Raw genomic sequence first — 21,728 nt, forward strand, 5'->3', positions numbered from 1 at the left:
GGGGGAGGGGAACGAATAACAAAATTAAACCGAATTGTTAATCACTGAAAAGCCACAAAGGTGACAAAACAATATTAATAGGACTGAAGTGATACGGCAAAGTAATGCAATTAAGAAAGAGCTTTTTAGGCATTTTGATTTTCAAAAAAAACATCCCATGAGATCTTTTAAAAACCTTGTAGCATTTAAAACTGTACTTATAAAACACATCCATCCAAAAGAGCTTTATGTGTCATCATCAGCGGAGTTAATTATGTGAAAGTCTGATAATTGATTTACGTATAATTCTCATTAAGATACCCCATGTATAAACACAATTAAAACAGAAAGACATGCTTCTCTTATAAAACATAAAAATGTAAGACTGACACAATGACAAACACCTATTTATTGTATTAAATACAAGCCTGAAATGTTAAGTAGATAGAACAGGTTCCAAAAATTACATTTCAGATTCTCCAAGTCCTGCTGGTGCTTTACAACTAAAACAATGCTTTGGAGGGCTTTTTTTTTTTAATTCATAAAAAAAGCAACAATCGGGGGATAAAAAAAAATACGTAAAATCCCAAACGTAGAAGTTTATTCAAAATTGTGGCGAATCCCTAAGGTGGCCGTAAACAGTTCGCACGCATTCGTAAAGGAATGTGAACCTCACAGTTTATGTGGGTCCCTGCCTCGGAAGCCCCCCCCCCCCCCCCCCCACCGCTACACGGCGGTTTCGTGTTTCCACAGCCCGGTCCTAACGTTGCCCGTGCTCTCTGTACCCAGCAAGGGGCCATCTGGCCCGTTGGTTTTGATTGGTCCATTCTGGACGGCCAAGTTGAGTCCGTAAGACTTCTGCTGGCTTTCAAGTTCAACTCCAGTTGGCTTCCTTAATGCATCTTTCTTACTACTATTCGAGATGGGCTTGTCGAAATTTCTGCTGCTCTGGGGGAGGGTGCTACAGCCGTCGCTGCTATCCTGTTGGGGTGGGTTGTACTGTCTCTCTCTGTAGGCTAAATACGCTCTCCTGCTCCTCGAGTGTCCTTCGTTACTGCCCGGCCGGCTTTTAGGGAAGCCGTTCTGCACACTGCCCTCCACGCTTGTGGGGACATCATAGGCATATTCTCTGAGCACCGTGAGCCGGCTTGCCCGGTGTCCTTTACTTCTGTTTTTATGATGGCGGCCTGGGTGCACGTTTGTGCGAAACTGGACTTCTAAAGGCGCCACGTGCATCTTGATATCATTGTCCATCGAATGTTCTGTCAAACTGTTGTCGAGCTGAGGCGTGGAGTTCAAGGGCAGAGAGTTGGTGTGGCACTGAGCTGCGGCGGCCTGCAAGTTCGTCAGTTTGCAGCCCTGGGAGGAGTTCTTGAAGCTCGACGTGCTCTTGTTGGTGCACGAGGATTCTGCGCTGCTGTTGGTGCACTTCGGGGCCTCTCCGTGCGTGCCGCCGGAGTTGGGGGGCTGCACATTAACCTGCACGGAGTACGAGCTCCGGCCGGGGCAGCAGGTCATGATCCACGCGAGTCTAACATCCTCCCTATTTACACAGTGGTGAACCACGATGAAGGCACTGAGGCTTAGACACGTGGCTCCAAAGAAGAAGCTAAACACCAAGTCCAGAGGGTAATGCGAGGAAACAGCCAAGGCCCCAAACATCCACAAAGCAACGTATAACAGCAAGGTCAGACTGGCCCCCAAAAGCTGAGAATGAAAAGTGTGTTCATTTTCCAGCGCTGACGTGGAGGTCAGAGACAGGGACAGGGAGTCCTGATGATTCACTTCGCCGTTTTCGTTGGCCGCCAGCCGCTGCTGTTCCTCGGTCGGTTCCTTCAGCTCGTACTTGCGCTCCGGGTGCCTTTTCAACTGAATAAATATGCTTAGAAAGTACATACAGTTTACGAAAGTGATGAAGCTGGCAGGCCCGTAGAAGGCTCCCAAGGAGGGCTCCCAGGCCATCCAGCAACTAGAAAAGAAAATGATACTCCGGGTCAGATGCTATGCGTCAACAAACTGTTCCAGATACTGCAATAAAGTTAGGGCCTGGGAATCATTAGAGAGAGAAACAATCGGGGTCAGGTGCACAGAGAACACAAAACACTCACTAGGGTGCATGTGGCCGGCTGCCGTAATTCTTGATGTTCGCCGCGGCTGTTATGCCGCAAACTATGATGGGTATGCCCCCTCCGATCAGGTAAAACCTGCAAGGAGGAACAGGGCAAGTATCAGCTCATCGTTCCAAGTTATCAAGGTGCACACATCCCAGTATCTCGGTCCAGCAAAAGTCCTTCCTTCATGACTAATTATTATTCCTATCCCAGTAATAAACTGGAGATTAACTTTTGGAGGCTACTTTGTGAACAATAACTTTTTGAAATTTTTTAAAATTTGTGTTTGGATATCTTTTTTTAAAAAGACTACCAAGTTTCTGACTAGAGCAAAGCTGGTCGGCTTCTGCCACCCTGTGGACAGGCAAGGCTACTGCAGGTAGGGTTTTCTGCCTTCCTCTAAATGCAGCTGGTGAACCAGAAAGTCAGCCCATTCCCGGGTGGACTTAAAAGTCTCGCTGTGCTGTTGTTCAGACAGAATGCGTAGTGACATTAATTGTTATCAATGTCTGGCTAAGCCTGCATGTTCCGGGACACCCTACCGATGTGTGTGCTTATCCCTAGTCACTCAGGCAAGGCAGGTGCCCGGTCCCAGCAGCTTCACGCAGTGCGCGGGCCCTTCCTGACCCCCTTCCTGGAGAAATGATGGTGCCTAAGAACAGAGGGAGACAGACTGGTGGCGGGTCCTGCAAGAGAAACTTCTTTTCTCGGCCACAGCTTCTCTGAACTCTCTGAAAAGAGAAAAGAGGAACTCTGTGCCCTGGCCAGGTCTTCCTGGGAACAGTCACAATCCTAATTTGCATCTGCTGCTTCTAGAGACAGGGCCCAAGTCCTGAGCTGGCTGCATGCAGACGTATTCAGCACTTAACACCTTGTGCCCAGTGTTTTGTTTTGTTTTTCTCAGAACCTAACAGGAAGGAGAATGGAATCCCCAAATCTCTTCTTCAAACACCATCTCTCCATTCTTTTAAGGCCAGGGACAGAGGTCTCAAATCGCATCCTGTAATCTCTATGGCCGAGCACTCCTACTGCCCCTCATTGTCCATGGACCACTCACCCTCCCCCCAATCTTCTATGTTCTCAGGTGTTCTCTTTCAATTCTTTCCTTTATTGGCTATGGCCCATCTACTAATTGTCAACATGGCCCCAGGACCATGCTTTTAACTAAATTCTGCCTGGGGCATCTGGTTCATGACCACACATGAGAACGTCTCCTGTGCTATCTGCAAAATGCCGAGCACATCTTCCCTGCTGAGCACCTGGTTTCCAAAAATGTCAATTACTCACAAAAAGTACGAGTGAGCCTACCTCCTCTGTGCGTACCCTCCCTGCCCCCATTCTCTGTTTCCTATATTCTCCGCTGATGGAAGCGCCGTGTGCTGAGGTGCCCTCACTAAGCTGGAGTAATCTGACACCATCTTGGAATTTCTCTCCCTCCCACAATTTTGCGTCTAACTGGTCATCCTTCCTGGAGAAGCTGCCTCAAGTGTCTTGAACACGTGCCCTCTCTATTCTCTATGACACTGTTCTGGTTTCAGTCCTCACAGGGACCACCCGAATGACCTCGGCAGAATTCCTTACCCTCAGGCTCTCCAATGTACACGGCATACTAATGCAAGGCTGTCCTAAAAAGATACCTCTTCGGGCCACTCCCTCAGGAAAGTCTTCAACATCTGCCCACATTTCATGGCTCCCAGAGGCCTGACCCAGAGCTTTCAACCCAAATTCTTGCCATCTCCACCGTATGCTGTAGATTCCGGCCAAAGTGCATTTCTCAAAGTTCCCTCAGCTCCCCACAGAATCCTGTACCTGGAGTGTCGCCTCTCGCCTTCGCCCTCATCACTCAGGAAGGTCATCCCTAATGGTCAATACTTCCCAACACCCACCATCCCCCCAAGTTAATGGCGCCTTTGTTTGCACTTTCAAAAGAACATTATCTCCACTAGAGTTCTCACACCGCCCACAGCTGGTTCTTCATGGTCTCCTCAGGCAACTGTAAACGCCTCAGAGGCGGGACAGCTTCAGTGCCTGGTCCAGTGCCAGCTACACAGCCAGCGCTCAATCCACGAGGTCGCACTGGCCAGTTTTTACTCACCCAGCCCAGTAAGCCATTATTTTTTATATAATTGGGAAGAAGGGTGTAACTCCAAAACCGTGTTGTGTTTTGTAGAGAATAATCAAATTGAAACATACGTAAGTAGATTAAAATCTCTGACGTGACCCCAAGGAAATGAAAACAGCTAACATTTGCTTAGAGCCTGTTAGGCGGCCAGTCCCACCTGAGGCACTTACTTATTCCCACGTCGCTGATGAGCGAGGGAGGCCGGGAGAGGGCAGAGAACGTCACGAAGGGCTCCCAGCCGGAAGGCTACGCAGCCAGTATTCAAACCCAGGAAGCCCAGCGTACAAGTCCGTTATGTACTTTCCAAAATTTACTCGGCACTGTTGTGTCATGTTTAAAACAGCTTCACCTCAACCGTTTAAGGAACGTTTAATATAATACAGTAAACGAAGACACTAGGTACCTGAGCATTGGTCTTGGTGGAGGTGGCAGTTCATCGGGATCTTGGCATCTTTTCGCCTTTTTAGTGACTTGTTTATAGATATTTCGAGCTGTCACTCCCACCCACAGTACTGTAGCAAGAGTGGAATAATGAAGAATTATTCCAACCTAGAAAGAAGATTGAAGAATATATAAATTAAAAGGAAAAAAAAATTCCGCAGGAATAACAGCTGCCTCCAAGGTTTACCAAAAGTAACTGGTAAGTAACTTTCTCGAAAACAGGACTCAAACACAGTACGAAGGTATATTCCAAAGATCGCTTCCTCTGCCCGCTAAGAAACAAAGCATTCTAAAGTACACACGTATCACAGAGGATGATGTCCTCTCACTGACAAAGCCAACACTTGGATCTAGGAGGCCCGCAGACCACAAACAATGTATATCCACGATACCCCTTCAGACACCATGGAATTGACTCTTAGACAACATTAAACCAAAGGTGTGTTTCTGCCAGACGCCATGAGATAAATTAGAGTTTGGTTTCTGAGGCCCATTTTAAGGAGGAAGGTAGACGGCAAGAGAATAAGCTTGTGTGACGGACCTGAATTGTCCTAATTCAGAGCTTTCGAATATGGTGACGGTAGGTCAGCAATATAAAAATTGGTGGGCAAGAGGCTGAGGTCTAGAATTAAAACGTTTACCTGGTTTTAAAACCAGGATCCACCCCTTATCTGCCGTGATACCTCAGCAAAGGCGCTTGTAACATCTCGAGCACCGGTTTCCTCGTTCATAAGCAGAGAGGGAGACGAAAGTACTGTGAGACTAAGAGAATCTACAAAGAGCATCTAGCACGTTGCCTGGTGCATGATAAGCAATCAAGAAACCTGATATCTGTATTTTTATTATTACTTATTAGGAGTGTGGCTTTAAGTAAATAATGTCACCTCTCTAAATTAATTTTCCTCATTAGAAGAGTGGGAAAATTATCAATAACCATCTCGATCTAGCGTTTCTGTAGGAACTGTATGGACACAATATTTGAGACATAACAGGTTACCGAATAAATAGTGGAAACCTGCAGGATATGTCATGGTCACACTGATTAAGTTTCTTCCCCAAGGGGGTGATGGAGGGCATGTTTACCGTGTGACCAGTGTGTGAAGGAACTCTATTTGGAGATAAAATTCTAGATGAAGATATACATGGGCCTAAGAAAGGTTTAAATCCATTTTAAGAAAAGTAAGCGTGTCATTGGAGCATCAAGGACACTATTCAGCTTTCTTATCTGACTAATTACTTCCTATCTGCTTGATCATTTCTTTTTATATAATTATCACAGGCAAAATCCTATTAATGAAAATCTTCAAGACAAATTTTTTTGTCCTAAAAGGATGGCTCTCCGATCTCAAGAAAATCAAGCTGATGCCGTTACCAAACAGAAGGCAGTAATAAAAGCATTTAGATTTCATTTTCACGAGAATCAGTGTGCAGCCAAAATGTGGCAAATGAAAACCCAAGTCTTATTTTGCAGGACAAAAATGAGGACAGTCACTGCCCAGTGTGAATCTTGCTCTGACTCAGCAAGTGCTTGGCACGGTGGGTCCAGGTTGGCCAAACTAGAAAATTCAGTTATTTTCTTTGTAAGGAGAAAAGTGGCTCCTTGGTTTCCATTAGTTTTACTGTCTGTATGGTAAGAGCAAAATTTACAGAGAAAAGCGGAACAAAAAGCATTAAATAAACCTTAGGTTATCTGGAGTCACACCCAATACTTGAAGTAAAAATAGTGCAAATGAATTTGGTACATAGACACGGAAACATTCAAGACAAATCACTGATATTGACTCGAAACCAATGGTAGGTTCCACTGTTGCTGGAGGTTTCTCAGATGCTGAGGTCAGAAGAACAAGACCGAGTGGTGAAGTGAGTTTAAAAAATAGGAATAAAAACATTTTCAACACAGGAGGTGCAAGATGGAGCATTTTCCTGTTTGAGATCTAAGAGGGAAAACTCAACCTTTAGATTTTGAAGTGTTTCCTATGGCATTTCAAAATTTCCAGAGTGTTCACACTTGAAAGATACTCAAGACTTCAGTCAAACAAAATTATTTGCAATGGTAGAATTTTAGGGGTCTGATGTCACCTAGTAATCATCACATAAGCAAATCCTCAGATATTCCATGAGAACCAGAATAAAGGGGGGGCAGAGAAGTGGCAGAGAGGGCATTGCTTTTGGAATGGGATACTTCCTACTGTATTCTCCATCAGACATTTGTCTGTCAAATTTCTTTCACATAAATCAGAAATACATGTGGAAAGTTTGTAGTTTGGGAATAAGTAATCTAATTCATAGAGCCTGTGAATGATTAATTAAATGCAACAGATGATTACTTGAGAAAGTCACCGACCTCTCAGGACATCAATGTCCAAAGCTGTAAAGTAAAATAATTGTCCTGAAGAGTTGTACTTTATTTGTTATCAAACCATAAAGCTCTCACAAACTAGAGACTGGACATTATAACGATTGTATTTTTAACCACCAATAACCCTAAGAGAATACAGCACGTATAGTGAGTGTGCAAAAAGAATGATCTTTAATATTCATAGAATCATGTATGAATACACGTAAAATAGTAACAGCTTCCACTACTGAATGCCCACTGTGTGCCCCAGAATGTATGAAGACAATCTGTATGTGCTTCCATTTTATCCTCCTAATGTCACCACTCGGTGAAGGGTACGAACCTTGAACTACAGCCAAGGAGACCACATCTGAAAGGGATGCAATCACCCAGTAGAGGTCACTGGGTCAGTGGCAGGGCTGCAACCCAAACCCACGCCTGCTGGTTTCCAAAACCCGTGCCCCTTCTATTATGCCATGCTGGTCCTCACTGAATAGTGAAGCACAGTCCACCTAATAGCCCTACTGATTTGGGACAAGCTGTTTCAATTCCCATAAGACTCAATTTCTGCATTGATAAAATATAAGAGTAAGAAGTAGCTCCCAGGGTTAATATGAATGTTAAGGTAACACAGCTACAGTAGTTGGCAAGTAAAATGTCTTAAAGTTCACTCATTAAATTTCCCCACTGCATTTCATGGGCATGGCAGAAGAACTCTCGAGAAGAGACACAAAAGGACACCGGAGAAGGTTAGCTGACGCCGTATTTAATAAATTAAATCACGCAGTGGTAGAGCAACAAGGTGACTGAAGTAAGATCCGGCCAAATCTTTTCACCGCAGAGCTAAGGAAACGAAGGACCAGAAAATTAATTATCACACAATTATGTGGCAGCACTTCATGACCCAGAACCCAGGACCCTTCCCACCTGGGGTCCACGGCCTTGGCTACTCTGTCCCTCGGCTGCTTAGCTCTCCTTCAGCTCCTCCCGCAAAAGAGAGTCTGAGCCTACAGAAATGCGCCCACAGTACCACCCAGAACTTAAGACTCAGAGAGGGAAGGAGCTGGCTCGTGCCTAATGATGCCTGCAACAACCTCAACCCATCATCGTGGGGAGGAAAGCATCGTAGAAGCCGTTCTCACCGGCCATAAAGTATACGAGCTCCGAAAGGGAAAGAAGAAACATAAAACCAGACCGATTACGTGCGCATATAAAAATGCATATAAGGTATGCACACGTTAGGATTCTCGTAGGTGCACTTAGGGCTCAGCTGGAAGAACCTTAGTGATCATTTAAGCTAACTAGCCCAACCCATTATCTTATAGAAGAAACATTAAGCCCTTACTAGGTTAAGCGACTAGTCATACTGATGTGGGAAACAAAGGAAGAAGAAAAATTATTTAATTTCCTTACTACCTACAGCCCATTGCCAAGTCCCTGAAACAGGCAGAGAGACACTCCTCTAGGGACTCAGCGGCCTTGATGTTAGTACTTTGCTAAAGGCTAAAGGCAAGCTTAGCCCAACCCTCACAATCCTGTAAGTCTACTTTAACATATAGAAATTCCTTTAGAAACTCCCTTTATCTCTACCCCTCAAGATACATGTTGGCAATCAACCCCCAAGCATATGACCCACCGATCCACATCTGAAGGATTACATGAGCAAAGGGGCGCCTGGGGGGCTCAGTCGGTTAAGCATCTGCCTTCGGCTCAGGTCATGATCCCAGGGTCCTGGGATCGAGCCACATCGGGCTCCCTGCTCAGCAGGGAGTCTGCTTCTCCCTCTGCCTGCTGTTGCCCCTGCTTGTGCTCTCAACCTCTCTCTCTGACAAATAAATAAATAAATAAATAAAATCTTAAAAAAAAATTCTTTAAAAAAAAATAAATAAAGGATTTCATGAGCAAAGGGGCACCTGGGTGGCTCAGTCAGTTAAGCATCTGCCTTCAGCTCAGGTCATGATCTCAGGGTCCTGGGATCGAGCCTCACATCGGGCTTCCTGCTCTGCAGGGAGTCTGCTTCTCCTTCTCCCTCTGCTGCCCGCACCCCGCCGGCCACTCATGCATGAATGAATCTCTCAAATAAATAAAAATTAAAAAAAAAAAAAAAAGGATCTCATGACTAAGGCTTTACTAGATAGTAATAAATGACCTTTTCCAACAATAGCTAGTTCCCTCAAGGTTCTGGAAACCTTGCTTCCAAAATTCCTTAGAGACTTTTGCTATCCCTAGCCCCCTCCCAACTTGGAAGTATATAATGGGCTACTCCTCATGACCCTGGTGCAGCTCCTTCTGCCCACAGGTCCTGACCCCGTGCTTTATTTAATAAAACCACCTTCTTGCACCAAACACGTCTCAAGAATTCTTTCTTGGACATTGGCTTCGAACCCTAACGTCTTTCCTACATCAATACCAGTTATCCTGGCAGACGCAGAATTAGAACCTACCTACTCGTGTCTGGAAGCCCAGGCCAGTCCCGCTGGCTTTCCACTGACTCCCCTCTCGGCTGGCCCCTAACTGAACTAGCACAACAGCGAAGAGAAGCCAGTCGTGTCTGAGTCAGAAACAGCAACAGTGTTAGGTTTTTCATAGGAGGTAGAATATTGTAAAAACAGAAGAAAACGACATGTGAAAACATCTCTTTAGACTTGCTTTCCCTTAAAAAAAACCAAACAAACATCTTTAAGCCATGGATGTTCAATGTAGAGGCCCTGAACACTTCCTGCAAATTCCTCTCCTTTTCTCTCTAGAAAAGGTATAAAATATCATTCAGGACAATGAAAGGCAGTCATCTTCACAATGGCCTCTTTCTAGTCACTTCCTTAGTGAAATCAATGTGTCTGCTTTGTGAAAACAATGAATACTTTCACACAAACCCGAGACTACCATTATCACCCTGTGTGCTGAGCACTCTCCCTGTAGCCCCCCCTCGAGATGGCTCCAGGGTCGAATGGCTTCCACTGTTTGCAAACTGAGGCCTTTTTTGTTCATTCGCCCAGTAAATATTTGCTAAGCATCTAGTATCACCTACTCTGGGTCAGGTCCTGTGCAGATCCTTGGATAAACACGGGTCAATCAGAGCAACGGGATTCCTGCCCCGTGTCGGGTCCAGAGACAGACAACAAGTAAACACCAGTCCACTGCGGAGGGTTGTAGGCATCATGGAAATTTACTAAGCACCGCAGGATAATGAGGGGAGGGGAGGGACGGTATCTCTCAAACAGTAGCAATAAACCGAGATGAGTAGGAATCAGAAGGGGTGGGGGACTGAGAAAACAGATTATCTTCTGTGCATGGATTCAGCTGACCCGAGACCCATTATCTGACCTCTCCTCCACTCCAATCAAGTCTGCTTCCCAGTGTATACCAATGGCCTACAACAGAAATACTCTGCACAGCACAGAGGTAATTTTGTCGATAGTGACAGTACCAGTCACAGCTGCTCTCTATCGAGTACTTACTGTATACCAGGAACTCTCCAGCGCCTTAATCCTCTCCACGATTCTTATACACACTCACATTTTATACACACTCACATTTTAAGCTGGATGTCAGCTATACAATATTGGATTAGTTGTCAACCTAAGGTCTGTGACCCATTCTAGTGACTGGACCAAGCACATCCTGCTTTTATGTAATTAGTTATTATTCCCAAGTGTCTAAGAATTTATCAGCAAGACAAAAGGCAAGACCTTGACCAAAACCTGTATCAAAAAATATAATCCCCTTCCCCCAAGGTAATCATTACTCCGTATCTTATATTTATCATCCTTTTGCCTTCCTTTGACAGTTTTATTGGACCTACATATTTTCATTAAAAGTGAGCGGTTTCATTTTAGTTACTTCCTGCTTTTATAAAAAAAGACAGCAGGGTGGAGGTAATTTATGGGACTTAATTTTTTCACATATATTCCTAAGACTTACTCATATTGTTACACGTTGTTGTAATTCATTAGTTCGGACTGTTGCATAATATCACAGTTTATTCACTCATTCTGTCACTGATGGGCATTTGGGCTGCTTCCAGGTTTTCTCTGCGGGGCACAGTGCTGCTATGAATATTCATACGCACGTGTATACTCCTACACACGCGTCTGGTACGTAGGGGCGAGCGTACTCTCGGAGTCCGGAGCGGGGCTGCTGGGCCCCACGGTCTGTACACGCTTAACCTCAGGCCACAAAACCTCCCAGAACCATCCGCTTCACATTCCCACCCACGACGTAGAAAACATGTGGTCCCACATGTTCTTCACGACGTGGCATCATCAGGCTTGACTTTTTGCTCACAGAAAAGGCCTAAATGCTACCTTGTTGTCTTAATTTGCATCCCCATGACCACCAAACATGCTGGGCACCTCTTCCCGCGGATACGGACTCGGGGTAAGCTCTTCTCTGAAAAGCCCGTCCCCTCTCGCCACCTCTTCTCCTGGGCTGTTTGTGGCATTCCCGTTGATTATAGTTCTTAGTGTATTTTTATTCCAATGCCCTTTCCGTGTTAAGCAATTTGTTGGCTTATCTTTCCACTTTCGTTAAGGAATCTTAATCAACACAAGCTCTTATTTTTAATTTGGTTAAAATTATCTCTCTTCTGGTCAATGCCTTTTAGTGTCCTATTTAAGAAATTCCTATTCCAAGGATTGTGATATTTTCTCATATGAATTTTAACATTTTGGCTTGGCCATGATAGTTTTTTAGTCCACACAGAGTTGACATTTTTATAAGGCATGACTACAGACGCCCTTTAATGTTTTTCCACGTGGATTTTCCCCAGCTCCTTTTTTTTTTTTTTTAAAGATTTTATTTATTTATTCGACAGAGATAGAGACAGCCAGCGAGAGAGGGAACACAAGCAGGGGGAGTGGGAGAGGAAGAAGCAGGCTCATAGCGGAGGAGCCTGATGTGGGGCTCGATCCCATAATGCTGGGATCACGCCCTGAGCCGAAGGCAGACGCTTAACTGCTGTGCCACCCAGGCGCCCCCCCCTTTTTTTAAAGATTTTTATTTATTTATTTGACAGAGAGAGAGACGGCCAGTGAGAGAGGGAACACAGGGGTTGTGGGAGAGGAAGAAGCAGGCTTCCAGCGGAGCATGGAGCCCGATGCGGGGCTCGATCCCAGGGACCTGGGATCACGCCCTGAGGAGAAGGCAGACGCTTAAGGACTGAGCCACCCAGGCGCCCCTCCCCAGCTCCTTTTTACTGCACAGAGGTCTCTCTTCCCCACAACTGATGAGCACGCAAACCTCGGTCTCACATCAAGGTTCCACATGAGTCTGCTTCTGAGTCTGTATTCTACTGCACTGGTCTGTGTCTCTCTCCCTACACCAAATGCCGCAGTGTTAATGACCAGAGCCTCCTAAGTTCTGAGGATTAGGAGGACAGTTACCTTGCCCTACCCTTCCTTTGCTGAAGTGCCCTGGCTATCTTCACCTTCAGTCCTTTGCTTTTAATGTAAATTTAAAAATCATTTTATTGCGTCTTGTGAAAAATTCTCTTCTTATGTATATATTAATTTCAGAGGAACTGCCATCTTTCTGCTATTAACACTTCCTGTCCTTGGGCCTAGTATAACTTTCCATTTATTTAGGTCTTAAATACCTGTTACAATTTTACCTCTAAATCGTGAACATCTTTTATTCTTTCTTGGTACCTGATATTCTTTGATACTATATAAATGGCATTTTCACATTAATTATGTTTTCTCATAGTTACATTTCTGCATCAAACTTCTGTATGTTAAACTTCTAATCACTCTTGGCTAAACCTTCCCATTATTTTATACCATTTATCTGTAAATTACTGTAGGATTTTTTTATATATATATAAATAATCACGTCATCTGACAACAACTCAAATATTAGTCCCAACTTTATGGGTGAGAAAGCTGAGACACAGAAAAGTTAAACACTGAAATCACAGAACCTCAAAGAGATATCTGCACCCCCATGTTCACTGTAGCATTATTCACAGCAGCCAAGAAATAGAAGCAACCTAAGTGTCCATGAACAGATAAACGGATAAAGAGAAGGTGGTGTATCCATACAATGGAATATTATTCAGCCATTAAAAGGGAAGGGAATCCTGTCCCATGCTACAACACGGATGAACCTTGAGGACATTATGCTAAGTGAAATGAGCCAGTTGCAGAATGATAAACGCTGCATGATTCCAACTGGACGAGGTATCTAAGTAAAGAAGCTACAGAAATTAACACAGTGGTCGCCCAGAGCTGGGAGGACAGGGGAATGGGAAGTTGCTATTTAACAAGTACGGTGTTTCAGTCATGCAAGATGAAAATGTTCTAGAAATCTGCTGTACAACATTGTACTTCTATTTTACATTAAATTGTACATTTAAAAGTTTGTGAAGAGGGTAAACCTTTTGTTAGGTTTTACTGGTGATTAAAACAAAAGTTAAATAAATTGCCCATAAAAACAGCAAAGTAGACCTGAGACCCAAACCCAGGCAGTCCTAACTCAATTACTACATGGTACCATTTCCTATCATGCATATGGAAAACAATATGCAAATATAAGAAATAGGTACAATTTTTGATGTCTATTCATATGTTGAACAGTTTTGATTTTTTTAGACATATTCCAGAAGAATACTGTTCACTAAGGCTACATATATAATAATTTATTTGAAATTAAAAGTTGAATTTTTTTTAATTTTTTCATGCTTACCACATGAGAAGTTTCTGATTTTTATATCTTACAGTTAAATCATTTTAAATTCCTGTTGTTTCCATAAATAGATGAAATAATTTTTAAGACCCTACTACTGGGGCACCTGGATGGCTCAGTTGGTTAAACGTTTGCTTTCGGCTCAGGTCATGATCCCAGATCCTGGGATCCAGCCCAGCATCGGGCTCCCTGCTCAGTGGGGAGCCTGCTTCTCCCTCTCCCGCTGCTTGTGCTCTCTCTCTCACTCATACTCTCTCAAATACATAAATAAAATCTTTAAACAAATAAGTAAATAAATAAAACCCTACTTTCAGAAAATATCACTTTTCTTTTAGCCCAAGCCAGGGTTTTACAAATATTTTAAATTAAATGTTCAGCACTATAAAAGACGTAACAAGTAGCAGTGAATTCCCAAGGATAAAGAGACAAGCTCCCTAAGTCGTATGTTTGGCTGTGAAATAATAGTTCAAAACTTAGAGCACACCAGTTAAAAACGTGTGAGTGACACATACTCAGTTTAACTTTAAAGAAAAACAACTTTAAAAAACATGCTTCCTTTTACAGTTAATAAAACATGAAATTACTTTCTAATGCCATTTTTCCCCCCCATTTCAGGTTTTCCCTCTGACCTACCGCCTGGCAGACGCTGGCATTTCTGGTTTGGGTTATTCCTCCCACGAAGACCACACAGGTCAGGAAAATATGCAGGCACAAGTTCACAAGCATATGCCAGCCCTTGAGACTGATTCTAATCAAACTGTGAAAAGGAAAAATATTAATATTCAGGCTAGTTCATGTGAGGCAGGACACTCTGCTCTTCATCCGCAAGTTAGCCATTCCAGCTGCATAAGAGGCCGAATGTAAATGTTTTATGCTTCAACGTTTTACTTAAAATGCATGTAGTGTCAGACACACACACACACACACACACACACACACACACACACACAGAATTTGAGACCTCATTTAACTCAATACAGTTTCTTAACATTTCACTCTATGGACTAAAAAAGACAAGTCATGTAGGGAACTATTGCACCCTCTAAAGGCTAAACAAATTCTCCATAATAAGAAATATCTGGGCTTCTGTTAGTTACCACGTCTTATGACAGCTGGAGTACTTGTTTGCTTCCAAGAGGTTTCTGCAAGGTGCCAATCTCTGCTTTTCCTGACCTACTAGGATAACACGGTCTAAACGCCCAGTACATTTCCTCCTGGCCTTTCATAACAAAATGTTGAAGTCTTTCTTTCTTTCTTTTAATATCAAAATCTCCTTTTGTTTCTTAACTAAATGTCAAGAAATGCCATATAAGTCTAGCTTAAATAGGAAAATACATCCTAGCAAAACTTCTTGTAAAGTGAATTTCTGCTTAGCAAATCCTTCTAGTTTGTTATTTCCTGCCATAAAATAAGTTTCTGTAGCTTTGCCTCCAATTAACAGAAACCATATTCATGCTTAAATGCCACAAACTGTCTTACAAGTGCCATCTATAAAATTAAGACGATCACAACATGCACAGTCATAAAACAGAAGTAACACCACGGTCGGCTTCTGGAAGACACCTCCACAGGACAAGTCTCCAGCTCACCTCACCCACTGTTGCCCCCATGCCCCACCTCCCAGCCTCCAACACATACCTCCCATATTCTTTCCCAGATACAAACAGATTGAACGCTATAAAAGGTGAATTTACCATCTCCTGGACTCATTACTTATGTCTCGAATTGCATGAACTGAAGGAGGCTTGTATGTATTCTAAAGTAACCGCTCTTCCTTCAGGAGGATAGCGTGGTGTTGACCTCAGTTTTATCCTAATTCAACGTGAAATAAACTCCCTCCACTCGAAGTCCCCCACCGCCAAGTTGCCTTTCTTACCTGTGATGGTATATGTAACTGATGATGACCGCCAGGAGGCTTAAGAGGAGAATGACGGCGGTAGTGTAAGCCACAGGGTGCAGCAGACTGGAGGCCTGGGCGTAGAGTTCGGACCCTGTCAAGTCCTGAGGGAAAAGAGAAAGCCCCGTTCCAGCAGCACGTTTCTGGACATGCGGAGATTTTTCTCCAGGGGTGAACACGCTCTGACCCGCACATCTCCTTGTTTTTGTTTTGTTTTGTTTTGAAAGATTTTATGTATTCATTTGAGAGAGAGAGAGAGAGAGAGAGCACAAGCAGAGGGAGAGGCAGACTCCCCGCTGAGCTGGGAGCCCAACTCGATCCCAGGACCCGGAGATCATGACCTGAGCCGAAAGCAGACGCTCAACCATCTGAGCCACCCAGGTGCCCCACATCTCTGTTTTACTCAAGGACCAATGTTTCATGTTATCTTCTTCACACCTTATTCTGCCTTCCTAACTTCCACTGTGTAAGCTACTTACGGCACATGTACGTATGATGTGTGTGTATACGTAAATACACACCTGCATACGTACGTACGTACACACACACACACACACACACACACACACACACACACCTTGCTCTACATCTGAGATGTAGATAAATCTGAGTACTGACTTTGCTACAAGGATCATGGAGAGACAGCAGCAGCCTTGTGATAAGGTACAGCACAGTGGTACCTCCAAGTCAACCAAGCCTAGATGGGCCTTGCTCACCATTTGCACAGTCAAGTTCAACACCAAGTTCAACAAACACTAGCGGACCGACCACTGTGTAAAGCACTGAGGACATAATGGTAAGACGTGGTTCCTGCACTTGAAGAACTGCCCGTCACAGGGGAGAGAGATTCACAATCAGATCACAACAACGTCTGACGATGATAAAGGCAACACGGCTTTGGAAGTGAAGAACTCAAAAATCTATACTGTAAATAACAGCAAAGCACTTCTATAGCATTTATCATAATCCAGGCACCGGGCCAGCACTTTACATCGAGTAACCCTACGAGCTAGGTATACTACCAGCCCCGCTGTAAGGGCTGAGCGAGCGAGGCACAAAGAGGGTAAGTGCCACGATGATGAGGTCCAAGGGAACGCGGTTGCCAGTCTGTGCTCCCAAACACAATGCAGACAGTGCCCGACTAAAATGAAAACTGTTGACACCATTAGGCTTCCTTCCTTATAAAGGACGAAAGCTGGCTGGGCAGGTGCCTCCACCCTGGCCACGATTGCCACACCAGAAAATAGGGGTTGTAGAGTCACCAGATCCTGTCCCGAAATTATCTTTCTCAACTGACTCTGGTAGCTACAATATGACAGCTGGATGGACGCAGGAAGCTGTTCACAGTAAATGCACTTTTAATCCGGAGATGCCTGACTTATCTAGAAAACCTACGTGGAAAACCTACATTTCCTAAAGAATCGGAAGTCGACAATACACAAATTATAGATCTAAAAAGACCGTAACAAGCCCCTCACTGTAACAAATGATGAACAGAGGCCCACGGAGCCTGACAAAAATCACAGCTAATAGGAAACTGGAGATACAACGTGGGAAATTGAATTCTAGTCTGAGAGCTCCACTACGCCGTGATGAGTCTCAAACCTGCAATTCATCTATTTATTTGACAAATGTTAATTGGGTACCCACCACGGCCAGGCACTGTGCCAAGCACTGGATACTCAGCGAAACACATAACATAGTCCCAGCCCTCGAGAGCTGACAGGCTGTAAACTGAGTACCGACAGAGGGAAAAACAAGAGAAAAAGCCTAGCACCATGAAGTCTGCACAATCTGCCCCTGTGAGATGCTCACGCGATTCGTCTATCGCCCAGGGTCTCCATGCGCTCACATTTCGCCAGAAGCCCAGAATATTCACGGGAAAACTCAAAAAAACACTGGGGCAATGAGAACCAGTTAGATGCTAGTAAAAGCAGACACACTTCCTCTCAATTTCTACAAGAAGCTACTAGTCCAGTGCAGAATTAATAACTGAAGATAAACTTTCAATATCTGGGATTTGGCCTCTAGACTCCTTCCACGCACCACGTACTTGACTTTCCTCTAGGAGATGTTCAATAACACGTCACCACTCACTTGCTGGCCACCTGAGCCTGGAGCAGTTGCTTCCCTGTACAGTGAAGACACCACCAATCCCCGGGTCTGGGTAGGGGCCCGAGGGAGGGCACGCCAATGTGCCCTCCACAGGCCTCGTCAGAGAGCTAACAAACACAGGCAGCCACGTAATATCTAATGAAACATCAAAGTGCCAACTCAGTTCTCAAAATATATTGTATATACTATTTACATTTAAAAGCAATTAGTATTTTTCAAAAGTCAAGTGAAGAGAACACAGTATAAGAAAGAAAGTGGAGGGTGAAATAAAGGGCAAGGACTCTTATAATTCCGAGTCACAACGGGAGGAAGGCACAGGTGCTCTGGTCACTGGTCCCGTGGGGCGTGCTTCCTCTGGGACATTTTGGATTGTCACCACAAACTGACCTGCCCAAATGGAAGAGAACCCCCACCGACAGACTGACCTAAGGAAAGGGGTACAGTGCCAGACAGGAAGTACTTTAGGCTTTGAGGGCCAAGAAGGAAATTGAGGCTACTACGCAGGTCTTATTAACCACTGAAAGCAGCTCATGGGACGGAGCCTGTGGGTCAAATGTTCACCATTGGTTACAGACCTGAGACATAAAGAAAACAAATTAAGCTAAGAAAATCTTTTTTTTTTTTTTAAGATTTATTTATTTATTTGAGAGAGAGACAGAAAGTGCGTGTGTATGGGAGCAGGAGAAGAGGCAGAAGGAAAGGCAGACAAGCAATCCTAAGCAGACTCCATGCTGAGCATGGGGCCAGACGCAGGGCTTGAGCTCATGACCCTGAGACCATGACCTGAGCTGAAAACAAGAGTCAGACACTCAAAATGACTGAGCCACCCAGGTGCCCCAGAAAACCTATCTTGACGGCACTAAAATATGAGAATAGAAGATTACTTGAGACAACTGAGAAGATTTAGATGGTAGAGAAGTTAAAGATCTAAACAACAAAGCAGAAATCCGAAACATAATTATTTTTCAATTATACTAGTAAACACATAAGCTCTGTGATACTATAACAAAAATATCACTAAATAGAAAATCACTAAATAGAAAATCACTAAAAAGAAAATAATGGAGACAGGAAGGGAAAAGTACAGTTTTTCACATTAGTTAACTTCACCAATGCAGAGAGTATCTAAACACCTGGAAGTATGTTTAAAAAAAAAAAAAAAATCACAAAGATGATGAGGTCCCAAATGGAAGAAGAGTTTTTGAAAATCTCTGTTAAACTGATAAAGAAACATTCACATGTTTACATGTTACTTCTAACCCAAGATTTACTAAATATAAAACCACTGGCAATTTTATTTTTTTTAAGTTTTATTTAAATTCAATTAATTAATATACAGTATCTTATTAGTTTCAGAGGTAGAATTCAGTGATTCATTAGTTGTATATAACACCCAGTGCTCATCACATCAAGTGCCCTCTTTAATGTCCATCATCCGGTTACCCCTCATTGACAGTTTTAAATAATCAATTCATCATCATTATATTAATAATAAGGAAAATTATAAATCAGTAATTATCTAAACTTGCCAGGATCTGTACAATGGAAGGAAATACAAAGAAATCCCCTCTGTTTGTCAGAGTTCAGAGAAATATTAAGAAGTTTACCAATAAAATAAAATTTAAAAATAGATCTGAAATCAGGAAAAAAAAAAAAAAAAGACTATGACTTCTATACTACTTTTAATTTTTCCCTTAAGGGAAAAAGAAGAAGAATCTCAAGATTTTGCTCCCCTACCTCACACCATATACAAAGGTCAATTCTAGCCGAATCATGGACTTAAATGTAAAAGATAAAAAACAACAAAGCTTTTAAAGAAAACAGAATATCTCCGTAATCTTGAAGTAGAGAAAGATTTTTTTAAACAAGATATAAAAAGCAAAACTTGAGAAAAATTAAGAAACTCTGTTCATAAAAAGACAACCTTAAGAGAAAAAGGAAAAAGCACTTTTATAGACTAAAATGTTTGTGTCCCTTCAAAATCCATTTGTTGAAATAGTAATCCCCAATCTGATGGTATTAAGAGGTGGGGTCTATTGGGAGGTGATCAGGACAGGAGAGTGGCCTCATAAGAGGATTAGCACCTTATAAGGGACCCTGGAGAGCTCCCTTGCCCTTTCCACCATGGGAGGACACAGGGAAAAGACGCCATCTATAAGCCAAGAAGTAAGCCCTCACCAGACACCGAATCTGCTAGCCCCTTGATCTTGGACTTCCAGCCTCCAGAACTGTAAGAAATACATTTCTGTTCTTTATAAACCACCCTGCCGACAGTACTCTGTTACAGCCGCTCAAACTCGTTAAGACAGGCATGGACTAAGAGAGATACTTGAACACATAAATCCAACAAGGAACTCCTATTCACCACTCATACCAAGAATTCCTATACGTCAGTAAGAAAACAAGAGATAACCAAATTACAAACAGGCAAGACTTATATGCAGAATCTTAACAACAAACAAAACAAAACAAACGAGAGAGAGAGAGAGAGAGAAAGAGAGATCATTTTTGTGGTTACCAGAGGCAGGGGATGGGGGAGGGGGAACTGGATGAAGGTGGTGAAAAGGCACAAACTCCCAGTTATAAGATAACACTACTGTAGGGGATATTTGAGACTTGCTGAGAGCGTAGAGCCTACAACTTTTCTTTCTTTCTTTTTTCGGTATCTGTATAGATAACAGATGCTAACTAAATTTATTGTGGTGATCATTTCATAATATGTGGAAGTCAAGGCATTACGCTGTATAACTTAAACTTACACAGGGCTGCATGTCAGTCTCTATAAAACTGAAAGAAAAAAAAAACTGAAAGTCAAAGATAATGAAAACAGGCAAGATCTGAGCAAGAACTTCACAAAAGGGGATACCCACATTGACAATAAGAAAATGGAGAAGGGATCAGCATCATTAGTCAACAGAGAACAACAAATTAAAACCACAATTACATATCATAAAACCACCACCAAAGACTAAAATTAAAGACTTATGCTACCAAGCATTGGCAAGGATATGGAAAAAGTAAAATGGTCATTACTGTTGAAACTATAACCAAAACAACCACGTTGGTCAACGTATGGCATAAGCTACCAAAAGCTAAATATACGGATAGCCTACCATCCAGTAATTCCACTCCGGAGTGCCCATGTCCGTCAAAAACCATGTACATGAATACTCAGAGCAGCTTTCTCTTGATAGCCAGAACCTAGCAACAGCCCAAATGCCCATCAAAAGTGCAACACACCAATTCTAGTATTTTCCCACAATGAACTGTGTAGCAATGAAAAAGAATACACCAATGCCACATGCAAAAACAAAGATAAATCTCACAGACGTAATGATGGGAAAGAAACCAGACACAAAAGAGTATATACTGTAAAATTCCAATTTCACGAAAATTTAAGAATAGGCAAAACTGATCTATGGTGATAGACACAGGCGGTGGGGACATCTCATGAGATGGTGGTGGGATTAACCAGAAAGAAGCATAGGAGAGCTAACAAGTGCTCAGGCCAAAATCTTGATCTTGATGGTAGTCAAAGGTGCATATTCATATAAAAATATCATTACACCTAAGATCTATCTGTGCACTTTGCTCAATACCTCCACTGAACAAAATCGGTCCCCCTTGAAGACCACTTCAGAAAACCAATCCTGCAGATTTTCTATTAAATATGTGAAATAATATTGTACAAGGCAATTACTGGAAACAGAGGAATATCTAAATAAATCATGGTAGGAGCATAAAATAATAGTGGTGAAAAAGAATGAAGCTGGGGCGCCTGGGTGGCTCAGTGGGTTGGGTGTCAGACTCTTGGTTTTGGCCTGGGTCCTGATCTCATGGGTCATGGGATTGAGCAGGGATTCTCACCCTCTGCCCCTCCCCCAACTCGCTCTTGTGCTCTCTCTCTTGCTCTCTCTAGAATAAATATATCTTAAAAAAAAAAATGAGGAAGATATAGGAAGATTTCAGAGAGGAGATTTAGTGGAGTGATTAAAAACATTGATTTCTGGAGTCTGAATTCAGCTGAATTCAAATCTCGATTCC

General features: G+C 43.0%; 1 protein-coding gene across 2 annotated transcripts in view; it reads right to left on the bottom strand.

The window, feature by feature from the left end:
- Positions 1–370: 370 nt before the first annotated feature.
- Positions 371–21,728, bottom strand: part of ADGRA3 (adhesion G protein-coupled receptor A3) — a 123,672-nt gene continuing 102,314 nt past the window's right edge. For both annotated transcript variants that reach the window (XM_057309566.1, XM_026514509.3), the window contains 5 exons: positions 15,549–15,673; positions 14,306–14,429; positions 4,616–4,761; positions 2,088–2,183; positions 371–1,948 (listed from right to left, as the gene is read on the bottom strand). In XM_057309566.1, coding sequence (XP_057165549.1) covers positions 706–1,948; positions 2,088–2,183; positions 4,616–4,761; positions 14,306–14,429; positions 15,549–15,673 — 1,734 coding nt within the window. In that variant the 3' untranslated portion in view covers positions 371–705. The remainder of the gene's footprint in view (positions 1,949–2,087; positions 2,184–4,615; positions 4,762–14,305; positions 14,430–15,548; positions 15,674–21,728) is intronic.

Source organism: Ursus arctos, unplaced genomic scaffold (genome assembly GCF_023065955.2).
Source record: "Ursus arctos isolate Adak ecotype North America unplaced genomic scaffold, UrsArc2.0 scaffold_9, whole genome shotgun sequence".
NCBI lineage: Eukaryota > Metazoa > Chordata > Mammalia > Carnivora > Ursidae > Ursus > Ursus arctos.